This window comes from Balaenoptera acutorostrata, chromosome 2 (genome assembly GCF_949987535.1).
Source record: "Balaenoptera acutorostrata chromosome 2, mBalAcu1.1, whole genome shotgun sequence".
Classification (NCBI taxonomy): Eukaryota; Metazoa; Chordata; class Mammalia; order Artiodactyla; family Balaenopteridae; genus Balaenoptera; species Balaenoptera acutorostrata.
In genome coordinates this window covers 163,393,221-163,416,287 of record NC_080065.1, presented here as the reverse complement: position 1 = coordinate 163,416,287, position 23,067 = coordinate 163,393,221, and the positions used below count along the sequence as shown (strand labels likewise).

At 42.8% G+C, this 23,067-nt stretch overlaps 1 protein-coding gene across 1 annotated transcript; it reads right to left on the bottom strand.

Moving 5' to 3' along the window:
- Positions 1-880: 880 nt before the first annotated feature.
- LOC130707362 (UDP-N-acetylglucosamine--peptide N-acetylglucosaminyltransferase 110 kDa subunit-like) lies at positions 881-22,048 on the bottom strand. Its single transcript, XM_057541593.1, has 2 exons — positions 21,988-22,048; positions 881-4,030 (listed from the first exon to the last, which is right to left on the bottom strand). The coding sequence occupies exon 2, from the start codon at positions 4,019-4,021 to the stop codon at positions 881-883; it is 3,141 nt and encodes a 1,046-aa protein (XP_057397576.1). The 5' UTR covers positions 4,022-4,030; positions 21,988-22,048.
- Between the last annotated feature and the right edge of the window lie 1,019 nt (positions 22,049-23,067).

The window sequence follows — 23,067 nt, the reverse complement described above, 5'->3', positions numbered from 1 at the left end:
GGTAAAACACTGGTGAAGTAGGTCAAAACTCTAGGCCAAAAATCCATTATTATTATCATCAGTGACAGTACCACAACTGTGCCCTTCATAATTAATAATCACTCCTAAGAATCTTCATTTGGCACCAGCTGATGCGTTTAAGAGAAACACTCTGGGAGGCTTTGAATCAGTCTTGGTTTTTTGTTAGCCAAGTTACAGGAAAATGTTTAAAGTGGGGGGAAGGGAAGAAGGAAACGGACCAGAAAAAGAATTTAAGCCATAAACCAACAAAGCACTGATAGTTCCAAACATGTCAGACACTAAAATGACTGATATAGGCTCAAGTGGTTTATTAAACCTATAAAAAGACTACACCAGCAAAGTCCCCATTTATCTGTAGAGTTCAGAAACTAAAACAAGGAATATTTTAGCTTAAAACCTTATCTCAAGAGAATCATATACACTTCACATGAATAAAAATACCTGAAACCAAAAAAAAAAAAAAACCTGAAACCAGACATTTTTAATTGCTCCAATACCCCAAATATAAAGAAAAAATTAATTCAGAAGACTGGGCAATCTCTATCTCCCCTCCACACTAACTACCCATCCCATGGAAGACCAAGGGAGATCAGACTTTCCAGACTTAGGCAACACCTGGCTGCCGCAAAATTCTACAGAGACTCCTTGTGGAACAGCAGTCTCCCATCTCTTGTGTCTCTCCCTGTCATGATCATGCAGGAAGCAAGTCTGGCTGTGCTATTTGTTATCACTGTCTGTCACCCATCTGCAACATGATATTGCTACAAAGGTAAGTACAAAGTAACGTATCTAGTTCCCTTTCCCCCAGAAGGTTGAGGCTCAGGTACAGGGGTAATTCTCCTGTGCACACAGTCATAATTTAGGCCGACTCAGTGACTACAACAGGCTTCATCATGTGATCAGGTTTGTTGCCAGCTGCATAATGCTCCCACATCTGTAGATAGAGCTGCTCTAGTTCCATTGTGTATTGTTTGGTGTTGAACAGAGGGCGAGATATTCTCTGCTTCCAGACTTTGCCACGAATTCTCTTCAGGTATTCTAGATCAGTTCCCAGTTTCACAGCTATGTCTTCATACTCTTGTCTATTTTTAGCAATAAGCTCAAGACAGCCTAAACAAGTGAGCTGGGAAGCTGCAACTCGGGAAGCAAGAGTCTCTCCTGGCATAGTCACCATGGGTGTCCCCGACCAAAGGACATCCATCCCTGTGGTGTGTCCATTACAGAGTGGAGTGTCCAAGCAGACATCAGCCAGCTGGCCTCTCCGAACATGTTCCTCTTTAGGAGCAACTGGTGAAAAAATGATACGGTTCTGGGGAAGGCCCATATTTTGCACGTACTGTTGAATATTAGGTTCTCCTACTGCTGGGAAACGCAACAGCCACAGTACGCTATTGGGAACACGCTTCAGAATATTTGCCCACATCTGCAAAGTAGATGGGTCAATTTTATATAACTGATTAAAGTTACAGTACACAATGGCATCTTCCGGTAACCCGTACTGAGAACGTGTGGTTACAATAATGGTACGGGGAACCTCCTCTCCAGTGGCAGCCTTATTGTTGATCTGGGTAGTTGCCAGTCCATTGCTAATACTGAATCCATTAATTGTTATCTGAATTTGTCCTCTGTTAATCATTTCAATAACTGCTTCTGCAATCGTATTCATAGGAATGACAGGCATATTGAGAGCTATATTACTGCTGTCAGTGTTGTTTCCTCCATCAGGACATTTCATCTTGACAATTTTCACATCTGGTAGACTATCAAGAAATGCTTTGAGGTCGATGCCATTCAGCACGATTCGATTGTCATAAATGTGCCCATTGGACTTAAAATCGATGACTGCTTTTTCCTTCAGGTGAGGGAACATATTAGCATGATCACCAATAAAGAAAGTATGGGGCATATAAGCCAGTTTCTCAGAATACTGCTCAGCAACTTCAGCAGGTGAAGTTTCCTGATCAGTGATGATATAATCCATGAAAAGTGCGCCACTAGTCCCAGGGTACCCCAGCCACATTGCCTGAAGAGGAGCTGGCCTGAGAGCAAAGAGTTCATTTCGAGCACCCCTGGTATAACCATTCATATTTACAAGGATGTGTATACCATCTTGATGGATGCGATCAGCTGCTTTTCCATCGCATGGAATCTGAGAAAGATCAACGAAATGATCGGCTTCTGCCATCACCTTCGCTCGGAAGTTTGTGCCATCATCTGGGCTCAGGGCATAACAGAATACCTCAAATTTATCACGATTGTGCATGCCTGGAATAGACTGCATAAGATGAGAAGTAGGATGGTTCCCAAAGTCAGAACTCACGTATCCTACACGCAGTCGACCATCACTGAGCTTCAAGTCCTTTGGATGTTCATATGGTGGTTTATGAAGGACACTGATGTTATCCAGGCAGAGGTGCCCATGCCTCTCGGCAATAGCCTTCCTGACGCCGTGAGGAAGAGGATATAACATGCTGTGATGAGGCTGCACGGAAGGCAACCTGTTCTTCTCTAACTGGTCAGCCACAACGCTGACCAACCTCTTCATGCGCTCATCATAGTCTGTCCAGTCACAGACAGTCTGCAGGCAATGAGCCAGATTACAATACGCGTCAGGAAAATCAGGTTGAAGCTTCAGAGCAGTGCGATAAGAAGCAATTGCTTCTGGAATATTCCCTGAATCCTGGTGAATGGAAGCCAGATTGCTGTGGGCTTCCGCAAATGCAGGGTCAATCTGAATGGCACGGGTATAACACTGCAAGGCTCCCTGAACATCCTGCATCCCCGTTAGAGTGTTTCCCATATTACAGTAGGCCTCGGCAAAGGTAGGACTGATTCGAATAGCCTCCTTATAATGCATCAGAGCTTCCTGCACTTTTCCCTGCTGCTGCAATACACTTGCTAAATTTGAATGGGCAGCAGCAAACTCTGGGAAGACTTCTAATGCTTTACAATACAAGCGAACTGCCTCTTCAGTGTTTCCCTGTTCTCGCTTGGTATTGGCTAGGTTATTCAGAGAGTCTGCATGGGTGGGACACAGCCAGAGAGCTGTATTATAACAATCTTCTGCTTCGGCAACACTGCCCTTCTCTTTGAGAGCGTTGGCTAGGTTGCAGTAAGCGTCCGGGAAGTGTGGTTGCAATTCAATAGCTCGCCTGTAGGTGTCTATTGCCAGATCTATCAGGCCTTGCTCATAGTATACACAAGCCAGGCTGCCATGTACCACTGCATGATTTGGACTCAAGCTTAGGGCACGAAGGTAAGCTGCCACAGCTCGTTCAAAAATCCGTGCCTCTTTGAAGACATTTCCTAAATTGATATAAGCATCCAGAAAATTGGGGTCATGGGTGACAGCCTTTTCAAAGTGATGAATTGCAAGCCAAATCGCCCCTTGTGCATTGAAAACACAGCCAAGATTACTCCAAGCTACTGCAAAGTTCGGTTGCGTCTCAATTGCTTTCAAATAACATGCCTTGGCTTCTTCCACGCGACCCAGGGCTTTGAGCAGGTTCCCCAGGTCACTGCAAACACAGTACAGATCAGGATTGTACTGAAGAGCAGAGGCGTAAGCTTGTACTGCCCCTTCCATGTCGCCTGCTGCTACCAAAGCGGCTGCCAGGTTAATATAACCATCGATGAAATCTGGTTTGAGATGCAACGCATGCCGGTAATGCTCGATTGCTTCCTGCAACTGCCCGCTTTCCTTGTACACATTCCCCAAATTCGAATAGGCTTCTGCCAGAAGAGGGTTCTTTTTAATTGCCAGACTACTAAAGCGGGCAGATCCGTCCAGCCTTCGACACCGGAAGTGTATAGATGAAAGTAATAAAAGTACACCAGTATTGTCTGGCTCTTGTCTCCAGAGCTGCATGCAGTGTCTCTCAGCTGCCTCAAAATCTCCCGCCTGATAGGCTCGCTGTGTCAACTCTGCTAACCCTTGGAAGGAAAGCATACGTTTCGTTGGGTCTGTGCTGTCGGCCACGTTGCCCACGGAAGACGCCATCTGGAGCTTCTGGAGGGAGTGTGAAAAGAGGGTAATTGAGTCCCGCTGCTGCCACTACTGGCAAGAATGTTTCTAGAGGTAGCAAATACAAGGGCAGCAGCCGTACCACTGCTTTGGCAGGCTTAAGCGGCGGCAACAGTTACATACACTGAACCTTAGGAACTCTGGTTGGCCATCTATGTCTCACGGTCTTGAAAAAAATCACAATGAAGTCTTTTTTAATTGATAAAATGGTTCTAAAGTTTATCTGGAGATGCAAGAGGGAAGAGATGTGGGGACATATGTATATGTATAACTGATTCACTTTGTTATAAAGCAGAAACTAACACACCATAGTAAAGCAATTATACTCCAATAAAGATGTTAAAAAAATATAAAGTTTATCTGGAAGAATAAATGGGGCTATTGATAATAGAATTCTGAAAATTAAAATTAAGAGGTCAGACTTGTTCTAATGGATACATTTTAAAATGAATGCTAAAGAGACAACCGTTGAACCACTATGATACAGTCAAATAGAAAGCTCTTATACATCTAGCAGAAAGTGCTCAAACATCTCTTCATATTTTTGGAAACAGTGAATGTTGGAGGAAATAATGGTAATAGAGAAAGTATAAAATAAATAATGTTGGAATAATGGTTAAGGAAGGGTAGTTAATTTTTTACCTTAAAATACGTTCTAAAACAAATCTGACTGTATTTACCTAAAATCAATTATAGAGAAGTTAATGTAAAAAAAATTAAATCATTGTTCAGAGGGAGCACAGAAAATATGTAACAGATTCACGATGGTATAAGTCACTAAATCCAATGACTTTGCAGGACCAACTGATAATCTTGACTACCAACACTCTTTTTCTTCCCTTTGCTTCCTTTGACTTCTATGACACACACTGCCCTGATTTTTCACCTCACTTTGGTTGCTACTTCTCCAATTCCTTTGCAAGATTATCGTCCTTTGAAAGCCATTACATGTTTGAGTTCCTCAGGGCCCATTCCTTCTCTACACTGTCTCCCAAGATATTCACATTTACCCACGGCTCCAATTACCACCTCTACTCAGGTGACTCAAATGTAACTCTCCCCCAGGCATTTCTTACCTATCAGTATAAGTCAGAATCCCTGAAAGAGAAAGGTGGCACACTCAAATGTACCGTAATTAAGGAGACTGTAGTCAAGAGATCATTTGCAAAGGGTTTGGGGAAAACAACAGAGGACAGTAGTCCAGCATCTCAGGGAGCTTTTACTGCCTAGGCTTAAAGGAGGAGGTTAGGGACTTCCCTGGTGGCTCAGTGGTTAAGAATCCACCTGCCAGTGCAGGGGTTCAAGCCCTGGTCCGGAAAGATCCCACATGCCACGGAGCAACTGAGCCTGTGCGCCACAACTACTCAGCCTGCACTCTAGAGCCCGCGAGCCACAACTACTGAGCCCACGTGCCGCAACTACTGAAGCCCACGTGCCGCAACTTCTGAAGACCGGGCACCTAGAACCCGTGCTCTGCAACAAGAGAAGCCACCGAAATGAGAAGCCCACTCACTGCAACGAAGAGTAGCCCCCACTTACCACGACTAGAGAAAGCCCGGGCGCAGCAAAGATCCAACCCAGCCAAAAATTACTTAATTAATTTTTAAAAAAAGGAGGAGGTGGAAATGATTACTGGATTCGAGAGAGAAAAAAAGAGGAAGAGGTGGGAGGAAGAAGAGCAGGAGGAGCAGGAGGCAGAGGAAGAGGGCTTCAAGGAGGCAGGGTGGAAAGAGGAGGAGGTGGGGAAGAGGAAGAGATGATGCAGGATGTATATCGTATCGAGTAAATACTCAGCCTTCACGCTTCTTCCTTCATGTACCTCCTATGGGCTGAACGCAACTAGAAGGCAGAGCACACGGGAGCAGGTGCTGGGGATACATGGAATCTTGACATCCCACACACGTCAATGTCTCCGGGCAGGGATCAGCGTAGAGATGGGTGGAGAGTGGCTCTAGATGGGGAGGCAGAAGATATCTACCTAACAGACACCTCCGGCTTGGCTTCTTCTCTAGGACATCCCAGGGATATTTAAAACTCAGCAGGTCCAAGATTAAACTCATGAACTGCCCACTCCACAACCTCTCAAGAACAAGACTAATGAAAAACAAACTGGTCCTCTTTCAGTGTTTTCTGTGTCATCAAATGGTATCAAGGTCAGGCCTGTCTTCCCATAACTGTGCAGGAATGGATTGGAGTGGGGCAACAGTAGGTGCAAATAGATCATTGAGGACGCTATTCCCCTAGTCCAGACACAAATGATGATAGAATGGGCTGAGGAAGTGTTGGTAATGATGAACAGAAGTGGATGGATTGAAGTGGATAGATTGAAGAGATATTTAGAAAGCAAAGTTGTTAGGACTTGTTATGAGATTGGATGTTTGGAGGTAAAAGTAATGTGGTTGTCAAAGATGACACCTTCAGTGATTTCCCATAGATCTTAGGAAGGAGACACAACTCCTTAACATGGACTTACTGGCCCTGCGTGGTCAGCATCCCCCACTTCCCACCCTTCAACCTTCCGCCTTCACTTACGCCAGGCCCCTCTGAGGATGTGGACCATGTTCTACATTCTTTCAGTCCTTCCTGTTTCCTGTGCTTGCCCCTGAGCAGGACATTTGGACCTGCTCTTTCCACTGCCTGTAATGCTCTTAGCCCACTACCTAAGTCCTCTTTATCATTCTTAGCTCAGTCACCACTTCCCCAGGAAAGCTTCCCCTGACTTCCCTAACTAGACCTAACCCTCCTATGAAAGCGCTCCTAGACTGGGTCCTTCCCTCTGTAGCCTCTATCCTTTAGTAGCTTACACACACTTGTGTGGCTTTTCAGTGAACGTCTAACATATTCTCAATCCCCCACCAGGATATGAACTCCACGAGGGCAGGGGCTGTGTCTTTCTTGTCTCACAATAAATAGTCTTATTGCCTCTCGTAGTACTTGGCACCTTGTAGTACACACACACACACACACACACACACACACACACACACACACTCTAATGAATGAATGAATAAAAGTAAAAGCAATGGAATACATCATGCAGAAACACACTGATGTATTTAATAGACTTAAATTATAATCTTCTCTATATTAAACAAGAGTAAGGAGTAAATGATAAGTGATAAACTTAGAGATATATTCATAATATAAAGACAAGAAGACTATATCTCAGTAGAGTTCTTGCCACATCAACAATACAAATAATACCCAACAGGAATTGACAAAAACAAAACAAACAAAAAAAACCCCCTAGAACAGAAAGAGTTATGACAACTTTTCACTGTAAAAATTGAAACTCCAAATAAAACTGGCCTAAACAATAAGGAAACCCACTGTATCACGTAACCAGAAGGATAGGATGGCTTCCCTCAGGATCATGAGACGGTACCCAACGATCACCGGGGACAGCATGCTTTCTTGTGCACATTCATCAGAGGAGAAATGCAGTCTCTTTGTTAGCAATACAGTACAAATCCTGGGCTTCCCTAGTGGCGCAGTGGTTGAGAATCTGCCCGCCATTGCAGGGGACACGGGTTCAAGCCCTGGTCTGGGAAGATCCCACATGCCGCGGAGCAACTAGGCCTGTGAGCCACAACTACTGAGCCTGCACGTCTGGAGCTTGTGCTCCGCAACAAGAGAGGCCGCGATAGTGAGAGGCCCGTGCACCACCATGAAGAGTGGCCCCCGCTTGCCGCAACTAGAGAAAGCCCTTGCACAGAAACGAAGACCCAACACAGCCAAAAATAAATAAATAAATAATTAAAAAATAAAAGGAATTCCTTTAAAAAAAATATTTAAAACGTGAAATTTTGATGACGTTTTAAAAAAAAAAGCATATTCAAGGAAATATAGAAACCTGTGATCTTTGGTGGAATTAGTTTACCTAGCTGTGTACTGAAAGGTAATGGTCTTTTGAGGCCCCTCTCTCACACTATCCTGCCCCCTGGGGCCACAGATAAACCTGTTAGCTAGAAAGCAAGCTGGTTGAGGCTGGGCAAAGATTTATGTATATCACCCAGGGCAAACTTTTTTCTGAAAAGGTGGGAAAAGCCTCAATAGTTATGAGGAAGGTGGATTCCAGAAGGCATGAATTAGCAATGGTCCTGAAGGGAATCCTGCAAGGGAATTCGGAGAAGATGGTCAGAGAATGAGGGCCGAGCTAGGAAGGGGCAGGATTGATATATGAGCCATAGTCCTTCATTGCGTTTGGAAATGGCTGCATTTGGCAGAAGACATCCTTATTCTTCAACGAACAGAAACATTTGCTTCCAAGTCATCTGGATTTTTTGCTCCCCTAAATAAATACTTCTGGATTCAATCAGAGTGGGAGACAAACAAGTTTAGTTGTTTAAAATCCCACTCATATTTCTGAGCCGTTTTCTTATCAATTATCTTTGGAGTATCTTTCACTTAGTAAGTAACTGAGGTGCTAATTCTTGGTCTTGAAATGTGATACCAGACCCAAGCCATAGTCTTTGAAATCATTGGGTTAATGTGTCTTCATCTAGAAATGTGACTCCTCCTAAAACGATTTCCCTTAAAAACTGTGGGACATTGAACCATTCCAATTACCATTGGGCTCGCCAGTGATACAGATGGTGGGAAATTCCACCATACTTTATATATTATCTCATTGCCACTATAGCAAGAACTTGCTGAATTCTTTAGAGATTATGATGTTATTAACTCAGGTTCCATTTATAGGCCAGCATGACAAGGACAACTGCTTTCCTGTGTTGCATTTATTTCTTGATACTGATTCTTCCTCTTGCTTAGAAGCAGTTCCTTCATTGTTTCAAGTTAGTTACATTAATTTGGATTCGTTTTCCAATGTCAGACTATTTGCTTTTAATCATATGGTCTTGTCATCTGCATGTGTACTTTATTCTTAAGTTACTGATTACATTTAGAGGTAAATGAGTTAATATGCACCCTCACAGATCAACAAGAAACCATTACACATCTAGGCAGTAGTGACATAGAAATAAAGGCTACCTCTTTTGTAAGCAGTTTTTTTTTAATGTGAGTCCAGTAGCACTGAAACTTTCTTCAGCCTTACATATTTGAGTAGATTTTAGTATGTCATCTGTGTGGATTATGAGTTTGTAGGCTTTGGCTCTGAAAGCTGTAATTACCAATGTTTGAAAGACATCTGTGAGGGTGAGGATATGGAGAAGATAAGCCAAAAGCAAGATATATAATTACCACACCCTGTCTTCCTATTGGGAACTCTGGATGTTTTAAGCAATTAGGACGATTTACACAGGTTCTTCTCCTATCAGAGTGCAATATCAGGTTGCTCTGAATGTAAGTCATCAATCTTTCAGGCAGGAAGTGTCCTCTCTCACATACACTATCAGCTCATAGGTCCTTCAATGACTAGGGGTGGAAAAGATCCATACTTCTCTATTACTGAGTGAACATATCCCTGACTGTCCTGCTATAAAGGCAATTTTTATAGAGGGGAAAACACTGGGCCTGGAGTCAGGAGAGCTGATTCCCAGCTCTGAATCTCTCATGTGCTGTGACCCTGGCCAAGGCTTCAAGCCTCAATTTTCCCATCTGAAAAATGGAAATAGTATAACTACCTCATAGAATGATCACAAGCAAAAAGGTCATATTTATGAAAGTACTTTAAAAATACTATGAAATTTCTATACAGTTCAGGATATAGAAAATAAAAAATCATGTAGAGTTGCACCATTTCTTTGGAATGTTAAATATTTGTTTCTGTTTTCATCTCTGGTTAAATACTGAACATATATGCTTTCAATATTTAGGAATGCATTGAATGCATAGCTCCGCTATGAGTAGCTATGACTTGGAAATATTGGGAGAAATGACAAGATTCCTTGTTATTGATAATTAACAAAGGAACCCTTTCTTTCAAAGGTAAGGGTAGCTTAAACCTGACTCACAGTACTTTGCTCTGCCTGATTTTCTTTAAGGAAAACTGCTGAAAAGTTTTCTAAGAATAAGTGAGGTGAGATTGGCCCTTGAGTAAGGAGAGTGGGCAGCTAAAGCCTAAAGCTTCTTTTTCAATAACAAGTTTAAGTGCCTTGTTTATTTTCATGGGATTAAGTGACACTTGTATAAATACCTTACTGAGTAATGGTGCTGTGGCAAAAGTGAAGTTTATTTAAGACACTGCTCCACCCAAGGTGAGCAATTAAAGCAGGTATGTAAACTAAGTCACCTTTGGCTTCTCTACTCAACCCGATGAGTAAGTAGTACTAGAAAGGAAAAATGGTGTGGGGTATATGGCATGGCTGGAGGTGGGAAGAAATAGGAAGGCAGAAGAAGGCTCCCTGAAAGAATGAAGGAAGTGTGAACGGTGGTAGGGAAACTATAACAATTGAAAATTGATTCTGACTATTGATATCAGTCTATCAAGTTAATGCAAATTAAGGTGGCATGAGATTTCTTTAAAAAAAAAAAAAAAAGCCTTTTCCCCATACAGTGTAATAATAACCACCTTATTTTAAATGTAGCCAAGAAGGGCTGTGTTTGCTCATGTGATAGGGTTTCCATACTTCCCACAGCTGGGGAAGTATCAGCTAATATTGATTTAGCACTCATTTATACCTGATGGTCAGGACCAACTAGAATAGAGGAAAACTGGTACAAATTAGTGAGGCCCTGTGGTCCCAGTAAGTGGTCTGGGGCCCAACTGTTGTATATCAATACAAATAACTCTTCCTGGGAAGGAATGGAAAAAATATTTTAAATGGATCTGAATCTGCTCTCAGAAGCTCTAGTGCTATTGGGCTAAAGACCTCCTTTAAGAATGTTAGGAATGGGTAAGATCAAGTTACATTCTTAGAGTTTTATTATGTTTAGCTTATTAATTTGGGAGGTAAGCAAACTAGAAGCAGAACAGGCTTTAAAACATCTGAGTTTGTTATTATATTATGAATAATAACTGTTAGCTGGTCCATTCCATTTACCTTTTCCTCAATGAAATTCTCTATAAAGAAATATCCATAAACTAGTCTTACATTTTAAATATCGCTGCAGATTATTTGGAACCATAGAATTAGATACCAATCCACTGAAAACTGTTTTCTTTGGGTAATTTCCACGAATTGACGTCAGTTATCCACAAATCTTTGTATTTGGCTAAACACTGAGAAAATATGTGGGGCCTGCAATTAAACTTAGTGAACTTTTAATCATTTTTAATCCACTGTTTCCCAAATTGGCCAAATCATAAACATCACCTGGGGAACTTGTTAAAAATTGTACAATCCTGCCCCTCCTGCTCCCAGACCTGCTGAATTAGACTCTCTAGGGAATGAGGCTGAAATCTGTATTTTTAGAAGGGCCCCAAGAATGCCTGATGAGATATATGTTTGGAAAACAATTCTATGTCCTTGTCGTATTCCTCATGATGTCAGAGCCCTTCAAACCCCAATATTCCCTTCTGACTACCCCTCTCCTCAGTGATCGCAGGCTTTTTTTCTGTTCCACCCCACCTAAGAAAGGCACATTCCCACCAACCACTGTGGCCCTCAGCAGCAGTGAGTCTCTGCGGCAGTTGCAGTGGAGGGCATCTACCATCTTGGGTGGGGAGGTCATGGAGTATAGGGATGGAGGTGTGGTCTGGAAAAGTCTTTCCAGAGATTCCCCTTGACAACCAGTTGTAGATGACATTGCTACCTCCTCAAATGGCCATGCTCAACTTCCTTTGCTCTACATAAATTTTTTCTTTACCTTCACTCTCTTAACGTCCCTTCTTCCTGTAAATGGAGGGGGAAACATTGTCCCGTTTTGTCAAACTTGTGCTCTTGATCAAATCCTCTACTGCCTCATGGAAACTAAATCTATTAGTCCTCCTCATTCCAACTTCATTTTTTTCTCTTTTGGCTTCTATTGGCATATCAGTAGACGTTTCTTCCCTCTGCTTTTTAAACTAAAGCAACATATACTTCCTTGGAGTCTGATGAACCCGAAGATCCCATTTTACTTCATGTCTTATGTTTACTGTCAAATTTCTCAAAAACAGAATTCTACATTACTTGCGTTCATCTTCTCACCCTTCTCATCAACCCAACTGTACCCTGGCTTCCACAGAGCCACATTTTATGGACACTATTGGTGTGAAGATTTCCAGTGATGAGATCCAATGACTTTGCTTAGCCCTTAACCTTCTTCCCCATCTAACAGCTTTTGACATTGCTGATCACCACATCCTTTTAAAGACTTTATCAATTAGTGATCATTTAACTATAAGAACAGAAACCTATTCAAATGATTGAAACAGCAAGGGGGAGGGTAATATAAGACCAAAGAAACTCTCTCACAGAAAGTATAATAGGGCTGCACAGGGATTAGCATCAGGAACTAGGAAGCTATCAGTAACCAATAAAGTTTTAACAAATAATTCTCGGGCACCTGCTATATTCCAGGCACTCCTAGGTGTTCAGTGACCAAGTAGTCAACAGAAGAGACAAGGTCCCTGCCTTGAGAGACCTTATAATCTAGTGGGGAAGGCTTATATAAACAGGAAAACAATTGTGTATTAACAACGTATAATGAGCACTACAGATGAAACAAACTGACCTAATGATACATTATTATAGGTTATTAGTGATAGGGAAGGACTCAGAAAGGATACTCTGAAGACAAGGCATTTAAACTGAGATCTGAAGAATGGGAGGGAGCCACTCAGGGCAACTGAGGATTGGGGCTGCGGAAGGAGTGCTTTAGGCTGAGGATACACCTGTGTGCAGACCCTGCAGTGCTGTTTCGGGGGAAGTGAAAGGAGGCCACTGTGGCTGGAACATAAAGGGTGAGGGGGAGAATAGAGGGAGGTAAGGTTGGAGAAGGAGGCAGAAGCCAGAGCAGGCCAGGCCTTTTAAGTATTTAAAGGAATTTGGATCTCATGGCAAACTAATTGGAAAACATTGAACTGATTTAAGCAGGAAACAACAGGGTCCGATGTATTTCCAGGTTTACCCTGACTGATGAGCAGAAAATAGATGAAAGGAGGCAAGAGTAGAAGGTAGAAGACCAGTTGGCAGCTACAGCAATAGCTCAGGTAAGAGATGATGGCAGTTTGGTTTAATGTAGTAGCAGAGGAGATGAAGAGAAGTGGATGGACTACACATCTATTCACGAGGAGCAAATAAGAGGACCAGCTGATAGGTTAGAGTTGGGGAGGGAAGGAGAGGGAAAAATCAAGAATATTGCCTGGGTTGTCTTGTTTACAATAACTGGGTGAATGGTGATAACATTTACTGAAGTGGGAAAAAGTAAAGATAGAATTTCTTTTTAATAGTGAGGGGAGGAAAGCAGGTTGATAGAAATTGAGAGTTTAGTTCTATTTCAGATACATTAATTTCAGATATTCACGGAGACTTGACATGTCATACAGACAAATGAATATCTGAATACAGATTTTGGAGGAAATGTCTAGGCTAAAGAGATTAATTTGCGAATTTGTTACCATTTTTAGTATTTAAAGCTATGGGAATGACTGAGATTACCAAGAAGGTGAGTTCACAGACAAGAAAGCAGAGAATAGAGCCCAGTTTTTAGAGGGCAGTAGAGGAGGAAAAACCCCTGAAGGTCACTGAACAGCAGTGGTTAGAGATTTAGGAGACAGACCAGCCAATAGAAGAGATTTGGTTTTCAAGAAGTTGAGCCTGACCAACTGTGTTGAAAACTGCTAAAAGTTGGAGTAGGATGAGGTTCAAGGAACATCCACTGGGTCCAGCAATATGTAGGCTGTTGACAACATGGATTAGCAGTTTTCATTGGCGTGGTGGGGGTGGAAGTCAGATTCGAGTAGATTGAATAGGAAATCAGAGTTAACCTGTAGACATCTCTCTCAAGAAGGTTTGCTGTGAAGGGATCAGAGAATTAGTATTACAGATGGAAAGGGATAGCATAAGAATCTTTGTTTTTTTCTAAATGTTAGGATGGAGCATGTTTATACATATTGAGGATAATCAAGAATTTGATGATGAACAAGAGGAAGGGAATAACTGAAGAAATGAAACCCCTAAGAAGAGGGGAAGGAATTTAAATCATAAGTAGAGGAATGGCTTTTGACAGGAGAGGAAGAAAGAAAGGAGAGATGGGTCCAAATGCCAAAAGATTTGTAGATTTGATGGTAGGAATATACTGGAGTCGCATCAGGGTAGGCAGGTGTGGGGATGGTTTTAGAAGATTGAAGAAAAGGGATAAGACAGAAAATAGTCGTCATGGGAAAATGAGCATACTCTCAGTTTCGCTCTCTCTCTCACTCTCAGGTCATCTGTTCTCATTTTGATTTTCTGTAAGTTTCTCTCTCTCTCGCTCTCAGGTCATCTGTTCTCATTTTGATTGTCATTCGTTTCTTTCAGAAGGCAGGTTTCCTCCACTTTTCTGTTTCTGTGACAGAAGATGGCCACCCCATACACAGGTTTCTGTGATCACCCAGTTCATGCCCTTAATAGAATAACATTGTATTTCTTAATTCCAAATTCCCAGGGGAGAAAACCTGATTGGTGCAGCTTTGGTCAGTTATCGAACTCAGGTCAAACCAACCATGGTCAGAAGAACAAGGTCAAATTGTACAAACATAGCTGTCAGGCCCAAACTCTCTGTGTGTTGGCGGAGGATTAGATCTTAGAGAAGGGGACGTGAGCTCCCAGATATCCCACAGACATCTACCAAACATCCTCTGAGACACCAAATTCTTTAATTAAGAAGTTCTTCCCTTCTGCCTTCTTTCCTAGTTTTGTTTTCTTTGGATTGTTTATGTGCTTACTTTTCCTCCTCCACTAATGTATAATTTCTCAAAATTTTCGCCTTGATCCTCTTTTTCTTTATTTCTATATTTTTCTCCCTCGCCAACTTCATTTGTGCCCATGGCTTCAACTATCATATGTACATGGATAACCCCCCAAACCATACCTATGCTCTTCTCAACTATCATTTAAAAACTGCTCTTAAAAACTCCAAACGAGTTTTTTTCTCTTTTTTCCCCTTGTATCAAAATCAGATGATGAATGTTAACTCAACTAGTTACGGTAAACATTTCATACTATAGGTAAGTCAAGTCTTTACGCTGTACACCTTCAACTTATACAGTGCTATATGTCAATTATATCTCAATAAAACAAAGGAAAAAACTGTCTCCACTTGAATATCCTCTGGTTCTCTTATTTATAGATGAGCTCATTATCTTCTCCCAAACCTGCTCCTTCTCTTGGCTCCCTATTCCTGTTAAAGCCACCACTATCCTCTTAGGCATCCAAGCCTGAAGCTTCAGAGTTGTCTGACGTCCTACTTTCAAGGTCCATCAGCTAAGAAGGAGTATCACCTGCATCTTTTCCTCCCCTCCATGTCCCCTATCATTCTCCTAACTCTCATTACCTAAACTCCCATGGACTATTCTCAAAGTCTACTAAATCATCTTCCAGTTTACAGTCTCCATCCAGGTTGTAAACTATTCTTGCATGAATATTCAAAAAGCCCAGCTCCATTCATGTTCTCCCCACCCGCTCAAGAATCTTCAACAGCTCCTCCCTGCATACTCGATAAAGGGCAAGCCTTGCCTGGCAACCTCCATGACATGTCATCAACAGACCAAGACTTATCTTCCATTTACCATCAGTCGAGGCACACTGCTCGATCATCTCCTAACACAGCCTGTGTATCCCTAGTGACAAGATTTCCTCATACTCTTCTTTCCTGAAGCCTTTCCTCAAAAATGATCTTTCCCTCCCATTGCTTCCATTGGCTTTATTTGCACCTCTCTTATGGAAGACCTGTGTTTAGACATGGTTTCTACCTTTATCTGTAGAAATTACCTTTTTACCTCTGAGAGACTACAATTTACCAAAGTATGAAAACAAGGATCTCTTACAGAGTATACAAGAGCGTCGCACTTTGAAGGCATTTAATAAGTGACTTGATGAGGAGTTACTAAGGCCTGATGCTAGTATTATTGCTATTAAATGCTCATGTAGGCCTATTAAATATATTAATATGAACCTTTTCAATAGGATGCTTGGTAGGACACTGGAAACCTTCTCAATAGGATGCTTGGTAGGACACTGTGCTATAAAAAGTTTAAAATAATTTTAATAACTTCTCTAGTCAAGCGCTGCTGATGAGTTGATTGCACCTTAACAGCAGTCACTCAACACACTTATATGGTAAAAAGTAAAATTCAGTCACAGAGGAGGAAATTAATCGACACATTTTAATCACTCCAAACTCTCACTTAAAAAAAATAGTATTATGATAATCAAGCACAGTCTCTTCATAGGACCACTACTGCTCTCATGTACTGTTGACACCATGTTTGGAACTAAAACAAATGAAATGTCACAGCAAAGAGAGAATATTTGCAGGTTTCTGGCCCCCAAATCTTGATTTAGCCTCGGAATGTGTTGGCTTTGTTCAATACAGTCGTTTAGTTAAATGATAAAACTCTACTTATGCATCAGCCTAGGGGATGTGCCCCTGGCATCATAGTTGGCGATAGGAACTGCTGTGGAGATGAAAGCTGAACAATTGGTGGTCCTCATCACTATTTTCTATCCAGGCAGGAATAATTGCATGCATACTCTTTTGATATTTATCACTTAAAAAACAAGATACCCCCTCTTTCTCTTGCCTCTTCTGAACTTCTTTTAAAAACAAAGCATAGGGACTTCCCTGGCGGCGCAGTGGATAAGAATCTGCCTGTCCATGCAGGGGACACGGGTTCAATTCCTGGTCCGGGAAGATCCCACGTGCCGCGGAGCAACTAAGCCCGTGCAACACAACTACTGAGCCTGTGCTCTAGAGCCTGTGTGCCACAACTACTGAGCCCACGCGCCGCAACTACTGAAGCCCACACGCCTAGAGCCTGTGCTCCTCAACAAGAGGAGCCACCACAAGGAGGAGCCCGTGCACCGCAATGAGGAATAGCCCCTGCTCGCCACAGCTAGAGAAAGCCTGTGCACAGCAACGAAGACCCATCCCAGCCAAAAATAAATAAAGTTAAATCTTTAAAAAAAAAAAAAAAAAGCATAGGGAAAAGCTCCTTGACATTAGTCTTATCAAGGATTTTATGGTTCTGACACCCAAAGCATCACAACAAAAGCAAAAATCAACAAGTGAAACTACATCAAACTAAAAAGCCTTCTGCACAGCAAAAGAAACAATCAACAAAAACGAAAAGACCACCCACAGAATGGGAGAAATATTTGCAAACAACATATTTGATAAGGGGTTCATATCCAAAATATATAAGCAACTCATGCAATAGCAAAAAACCAAAACAATCCCATTAAAAATGGGCAAAGGATCTGAGTAGACATTTTTTCCAAAGAAGATATTCAAACGGTCAACAGGTATATGAAAAGGTGCTCAACATCACTAATCATCAGAGAAATACAAATTAAAACCGAAATGAGATACCACCTCACACTTGTTAGAATGGCTATTATCAACAAGTTAAGCAATAATAAGTACTAGTGAGGATATAGAGACATGGGAACCCTTGTGCACTGTTGACGGGATTGTAAACTCGTGCAGCCACTATGTAGAACATTATGGAGGTTCCTCAAAAACTTAAAAATAGAACTACCATATGATCCAGCAATCCCACTTCTGGGTATATATCTGAAGGAAAGGAAATCAATATCTCAAAGAGATATGTGCATTCCCATGTTCATTGCAGCACTATTTACAACAGCCAAGATATGAAAATAACCCAAGTGTCCACTGATGGATGAATGGAAAAAAATTGTGGTATATATACACAATGGAATATTATTCATCCATAAAAAGAAGGAAATCCTGCCATTTGTGATGACATGCATGAACCTTGAGGGCATTATGATACGTGAAGTAAGTCAGATGGAGAAAGACAAATACTATATGATCTCACTTACATGTGGAATCGAAAAAAATCCAAACTCATATGAACAGAGAATAGGAGCAGGGGCTGGGGAGTGGGAGAAATGGGTGAGGGTGGTCAATGGTACGAACTTCAAGTTATAAGATGAATAAGTTCAGGGACGTAATGTACAGCATGGTGACTATAGTTAACGACAGTATATTGTATATTTAAAAGCTACTAAGAGAATAGAATTTAAAAGTTCTCATCATAAAAAAGGTTTATAACTATGTGAGGTGATGGATGTGTTAAGTAACCTTATCGTGTTAATCATTTTGCACTAAATACCCATATCAAATCATTACATTACACGCCTTCAACTTACACAATCTTTTATGTCGATTACATCTCAATAAAGCTGGGGGGGAAAGAAACAAAGTAAAATATTTATTATTTACATGAAATGTTCCTTTCTACTTAATTAAATATATATATTTTTCAGTTTCCTTACACAGGCCTCTTGAGAATTGCTCCTAACAGAGAGAGAGAACTAACTACATACCAGCAGATGTCACTCTGTAAGGGATCCTCCTCAACTGTCCTTCTCTGTCAGTTTCAGTTGGTTATTTTTTTTTCCTGCAAATTTCAACTGCCTTTTCTCCATTACCAATTTCAGTTTCCATTTTCAACATCTGATGAGCCTCCAAGAGCCACTAGGACTAGTATTTTTTTTTTAAACATCTTTATTGGAATCTAATTGCTTTACAATGGTGTTAGTTTCTGCTTTATAACAAAGTGAATCAGTTATACAGATACATATGTTCCCATATCTCCTCCCTCTCGTATCACCCTCCCTCCCGCCCTCCTTATCCCACCCCTCTTAGGACTAGTATTTTTCACTTTGCCTGTATAAGGATCATAATACAAGATATGCTTCCCTTTTGAATGCTGGCCCCAGTGCGAATATCTGTTTAGTTTAAAAAGCCACATGGAACATTTTTCTACTCTGTGGCTATGGCTTTGCAACAGTGATATACTTCTTATTATCCATTTTTTTTTTTTTCTGATGAAAGGCACAGTTTAGTTCATGGGACAAGCACTGGTTAAAATTTGCTACTCTTTTCAACAACATTGAGCAAATATTGTCTACCAGGTACCAAGCACTATTGTGGAGAGTCAGCAGTAATAAAACAGATAAAAAGTCTTGCCTTCATGGCTCTTACATTCTACACGGACAGAACAAAAAATAATTAAAATATACAATAGGTAGGTGGTGATGTGTGCTCTGGGGAAAAAAAAAAAGGAAGAGAGTAGGGAACATCTAGGGGGTGCTTGCAATTTTAAAAAAGAGTTTTCAGAAAAGCTTTCATTGTGAAGGTGATGACATCTGAGTGAAGACTGGAGGAAATGAGGGAGCAAGCCATGTGGGTAACTGGGGTAGGAACTGCTCAGGCAGAGGGAACACCTAGTGCAAAGGTGCACATAGCCTGTCACAAGCAGTAAGGAGTTTTACTGTAAGCATCTGCCAGGGACAAAAATTCAGGCAAGGCTCTTTTTGTTGCTGCTCTAAAGAATCCACCTACAAGAGAGTTTAATCAGCTGAAGATGAACATCAGTGCAGATCTGTTTAGTGTTCTCTCTCAGCCGTGACCTCATTTCTGATACTGACAGCCTGGACTGCCTCTTAGATTTGGTTGGGGCTTGGATGCATCCCCTGGCAAACCTGGATGAAACTAGAAGAGGCAGGTTTTGGTAGCTCTGTAGGCCCGTTAGTTATCTCATTCTCTCTTCACATGGGGCTACATATTAATCAGAGGTAGCCAATGATTCCAAGTTTTAATGCAACCTAAAGTATAGTCCATTACCATACATGAACCAAGAAGTAAGTGTAATCGTTCTACTTCAGATTAGCTAACGGTGGAATCTTGTTCCACAAACAGCCAAGACACGGGTTACTGAGAACAAAGGTATTTCCCATGCCACCAAATTGCGCTTTCAGTGTTGTCTTCTTCTAGGTAGGTCAACATAGTAAAGAGGTCATTACCAACATTAACATATATAGAATTTCCAGGGATTATGTTACACTTGTATTCAACAAATAGAGATAATCTGCACGGGACCTAGCCATCCCATAGCTAGCACAGTCGGGTATGCTCTTCTCGCCCAGCAATCCACACTTCCTTCTAAGGGGGGTCCCAATTTACTGAGGGGTATGTTTTCCTAAAGCTTCTTTTCATACCCTTGGAGCCCACTCCCAAACTCACTAAGAATAAAATACTCTTAAGAACTCAACAAATGGACATTGGAAAGCCGATACTGGGTTTAGTTGATTTTAGCCCACCTTTGATTTGTTTGGAGACTGAATTCCTTACACATAAAGATCAGTATTTATTTCATGAGAACAAAGGTTTAAGAGGCAACCAAGATATATTTAGTAAAGAGAAGGTGATTGAACCTCCAAATAGGTCATGGTGACTTATGAGCAACTGAAAATAGTATTTTAAGATCATACTAGTTCTCTGTGTGCGTCATTTAGATTTGTTTTGGTTGTCTGATTTAAGTTGGCGTTGGCAGTTTTGAACAAACACAGAAAGACTTTAACACATGGCTAGGTAGGTTGTTTTAGATCCAAATCAGGTATTGATCATTAGGACTGTGGCTTGGTATAAATTTAGAATTACTGTAATCTAAAGTGTTGGGGTCGTTACATACTTTTATTTAGGAGTGGCCAGAGATAACATTTCTATTATGAAACCATGCTCTAATCAAATCGACAACTTGGCAATTTACCAGCATTTTTAAACACTTCACATATTTTAATCCGTCAATTTTTGTTCTTGATATTCTGAAAAACTCATCAGAAAGAAGCCATTTATCATTCTTTTTCCCCATGAAGGAAGGCAATTTCCTAATGAATGAGGAAATCTTTCATTTCAGATGGAAAAAATAACACAATAGGTCAATTATACTAAATTTAAAAGAGTAAAGTTTTTACTGCATTTATATTTAATATATGTTATTCTGGAAAGCAAATACATGTGAACACAATGGGGATAATAGTAGTATCGTACCTTGTGGATTATAGGAGGATTGAAGGAATTAACACATAAAACATTCTTACAACAGTGGCTGACACATGAAATGCTCAGTAAATGTTAGCTGTTATTCTACTATGTGATAAAGTGAGGAACTGTCACTAGTATTCATGGGTGCAATTCTTGCATTTTACAGAAAAAGTGGTTTCATCCACTTTTTACAGAACCTAGTATGCTTTCTGTTCTGAGGGCACAATGAAGCTGAGAGGGATGGCTCCTCTAAGTGAAACTGACCCCTGCATTTAGTGCCTGAAATCAGAGGAAGCTTGTCAGTGTGGGCAGACACCAAGAGTAGACCAATCTGATCTCCCACTTCTTTTTTCTCTCATGGAAACGAATGGAGGGTATCTGATTTGGACCCTTCAATCAACTGTTCCTGCTTAATGTTTCAAACCTTGGTTTACTGTGGGGTAAACTTCGGTTCCTGACAGTCATCCAAAATCTTAGTTTCTCTTCAGTTCCACTGCAGAATAAAAACTAAATTTACCCCAGTGGATTGTTACATCAAGTCTGGTATTATTTCTCCCAAGAGGCCATCTGCTTCTGGGAAAAGACAACAGGGCGTGCCCTCCATTACGCCTCCATTTAACTGACGGTGCAATGATGGACAATTCCTTGTTGACCCCTGCAATTCAGAGTTATTGTCTTGGAACAGAAGATTTGATGATCTCTTTTCACTCCATAGGATAACTGTAAAAGTATCCACCCAGTGTTCAATCCAACCCCCAGACATTGCTTCTGATGGCCTTACATTCTTTTAATTAGTCTACTCAACACAGAAACTCAGATTCCTAAAATTAGTGGGGAAGGGATGGATTCTTCTCAAACATCCCACCACCAGAACAGGTGTACTTGGAAAGTCAAGTTTGCCTGACGTATCCTCTGTCTCAAGTGGTACAAACGGCCCTGGAGGGTGGAGCCCTCACAGCCTGCTTCCCTGGGCGTGCGCGTCTGTGGGTGTCGGGGTACGCGCAGGACACACACGGACCCACTGTCCCAGGGCAGCCCAATCACGGTCCCCCTCTCACCTCAAAGCCTGTCAACTCTCACGCCCCTCCTTGAACGCACAGCCCCTTTCTCCGCCTTCGCTCCTTCGTATCCCGCCTCCAAAGTAGGACGCCCACTTTCGTTGGCAGATGCTCCTCTCACTCCTACCCGGAAACCAATCACTCGCGTTCTGGTGGAGAGTGACGGAGACAATGGGAATTCTCGTTGCGTCATCTGCCCGCCCCGAGCGCCGGGAGGCGGTGCAGGGGGCGGGGTACGGGTTGCGGGGTTAGGTGCCTTATGGAGTGAGGAGCGGGCAGAGGAGGCGGTGGCTCGGCTCCGCGTTCAGCCAGGCACCTCGAGGCCCTTTCCCCCTACCAGGTCCCCAGAAGCAGGGATCCCGGCCCTCCCTGCAGCTGCCGGGCTCTCCTGCGCGTGCAGCCCCGCGAGTCTGCGTGATGCCGGCGGCTGCCCCTTTCCCGTGTCAGCGCGAGGCCCGGGGCGGCGGCGGCGGCGGCTCCCGGCTCCTCGAGGCCCCGGCCGTAACCGCCACCCCGAGCCCGGTCGGGTGGTTGGGGCCGTTGGACGTTAGTTTTCGCAGCCTTCCCCTCCCCCCCTCGCTGAGGCGGCGGGGGTGCGCGTTGCGCAGGGGGAGCCGAGAGACTCCTCCCCCTCCACGATCCCCCCGCCCCTCCCCCTTACACGCTCGCACGCACTAGCGCGCCGGCTCCCACACGCTCGCGCGCCTCCCGCTCCGCGCCTCGGTGTTGGCCGGCATCGTCCAGGGCCCGCGGAGCCAACATGTGCACTGCCTCCTCCTCTTCCAGTTCCTCTCAGACTCCTCATCCCCCGCCGCAGAGGATGCGGCGCAGCGCCGCGGGTTCCCCGCCCGCCACTGCTGCCGCCGGGAGCGGGAACGGTGCGGGCGGCGGTGGCAGCGGCGGCCGCGGTGGCAGAGGCGGCGGCGGCGGCGGCGGCGGCGGCGTGAACTGCGCCCCGGTTGCGGGAGCCGGCCGGCTGCTGCAGCCCATCCGCGCCACGGTGCCCTACCAGCTCCTGCGGGGCAGCCAACACAGTCCCACGCGCCCGCCCGCCGCCGCCGCGTCGCTGGGCACACTCCC

Coding starts and splice junctions, on each gene's coding strand:
- LOC130707362 (XM_057541593.1), bottom strand. CDS start 4,021: ATGGCGTCTTCCGTGGGCAACGTGGCCGACAGCACAGACCCAACGAAA.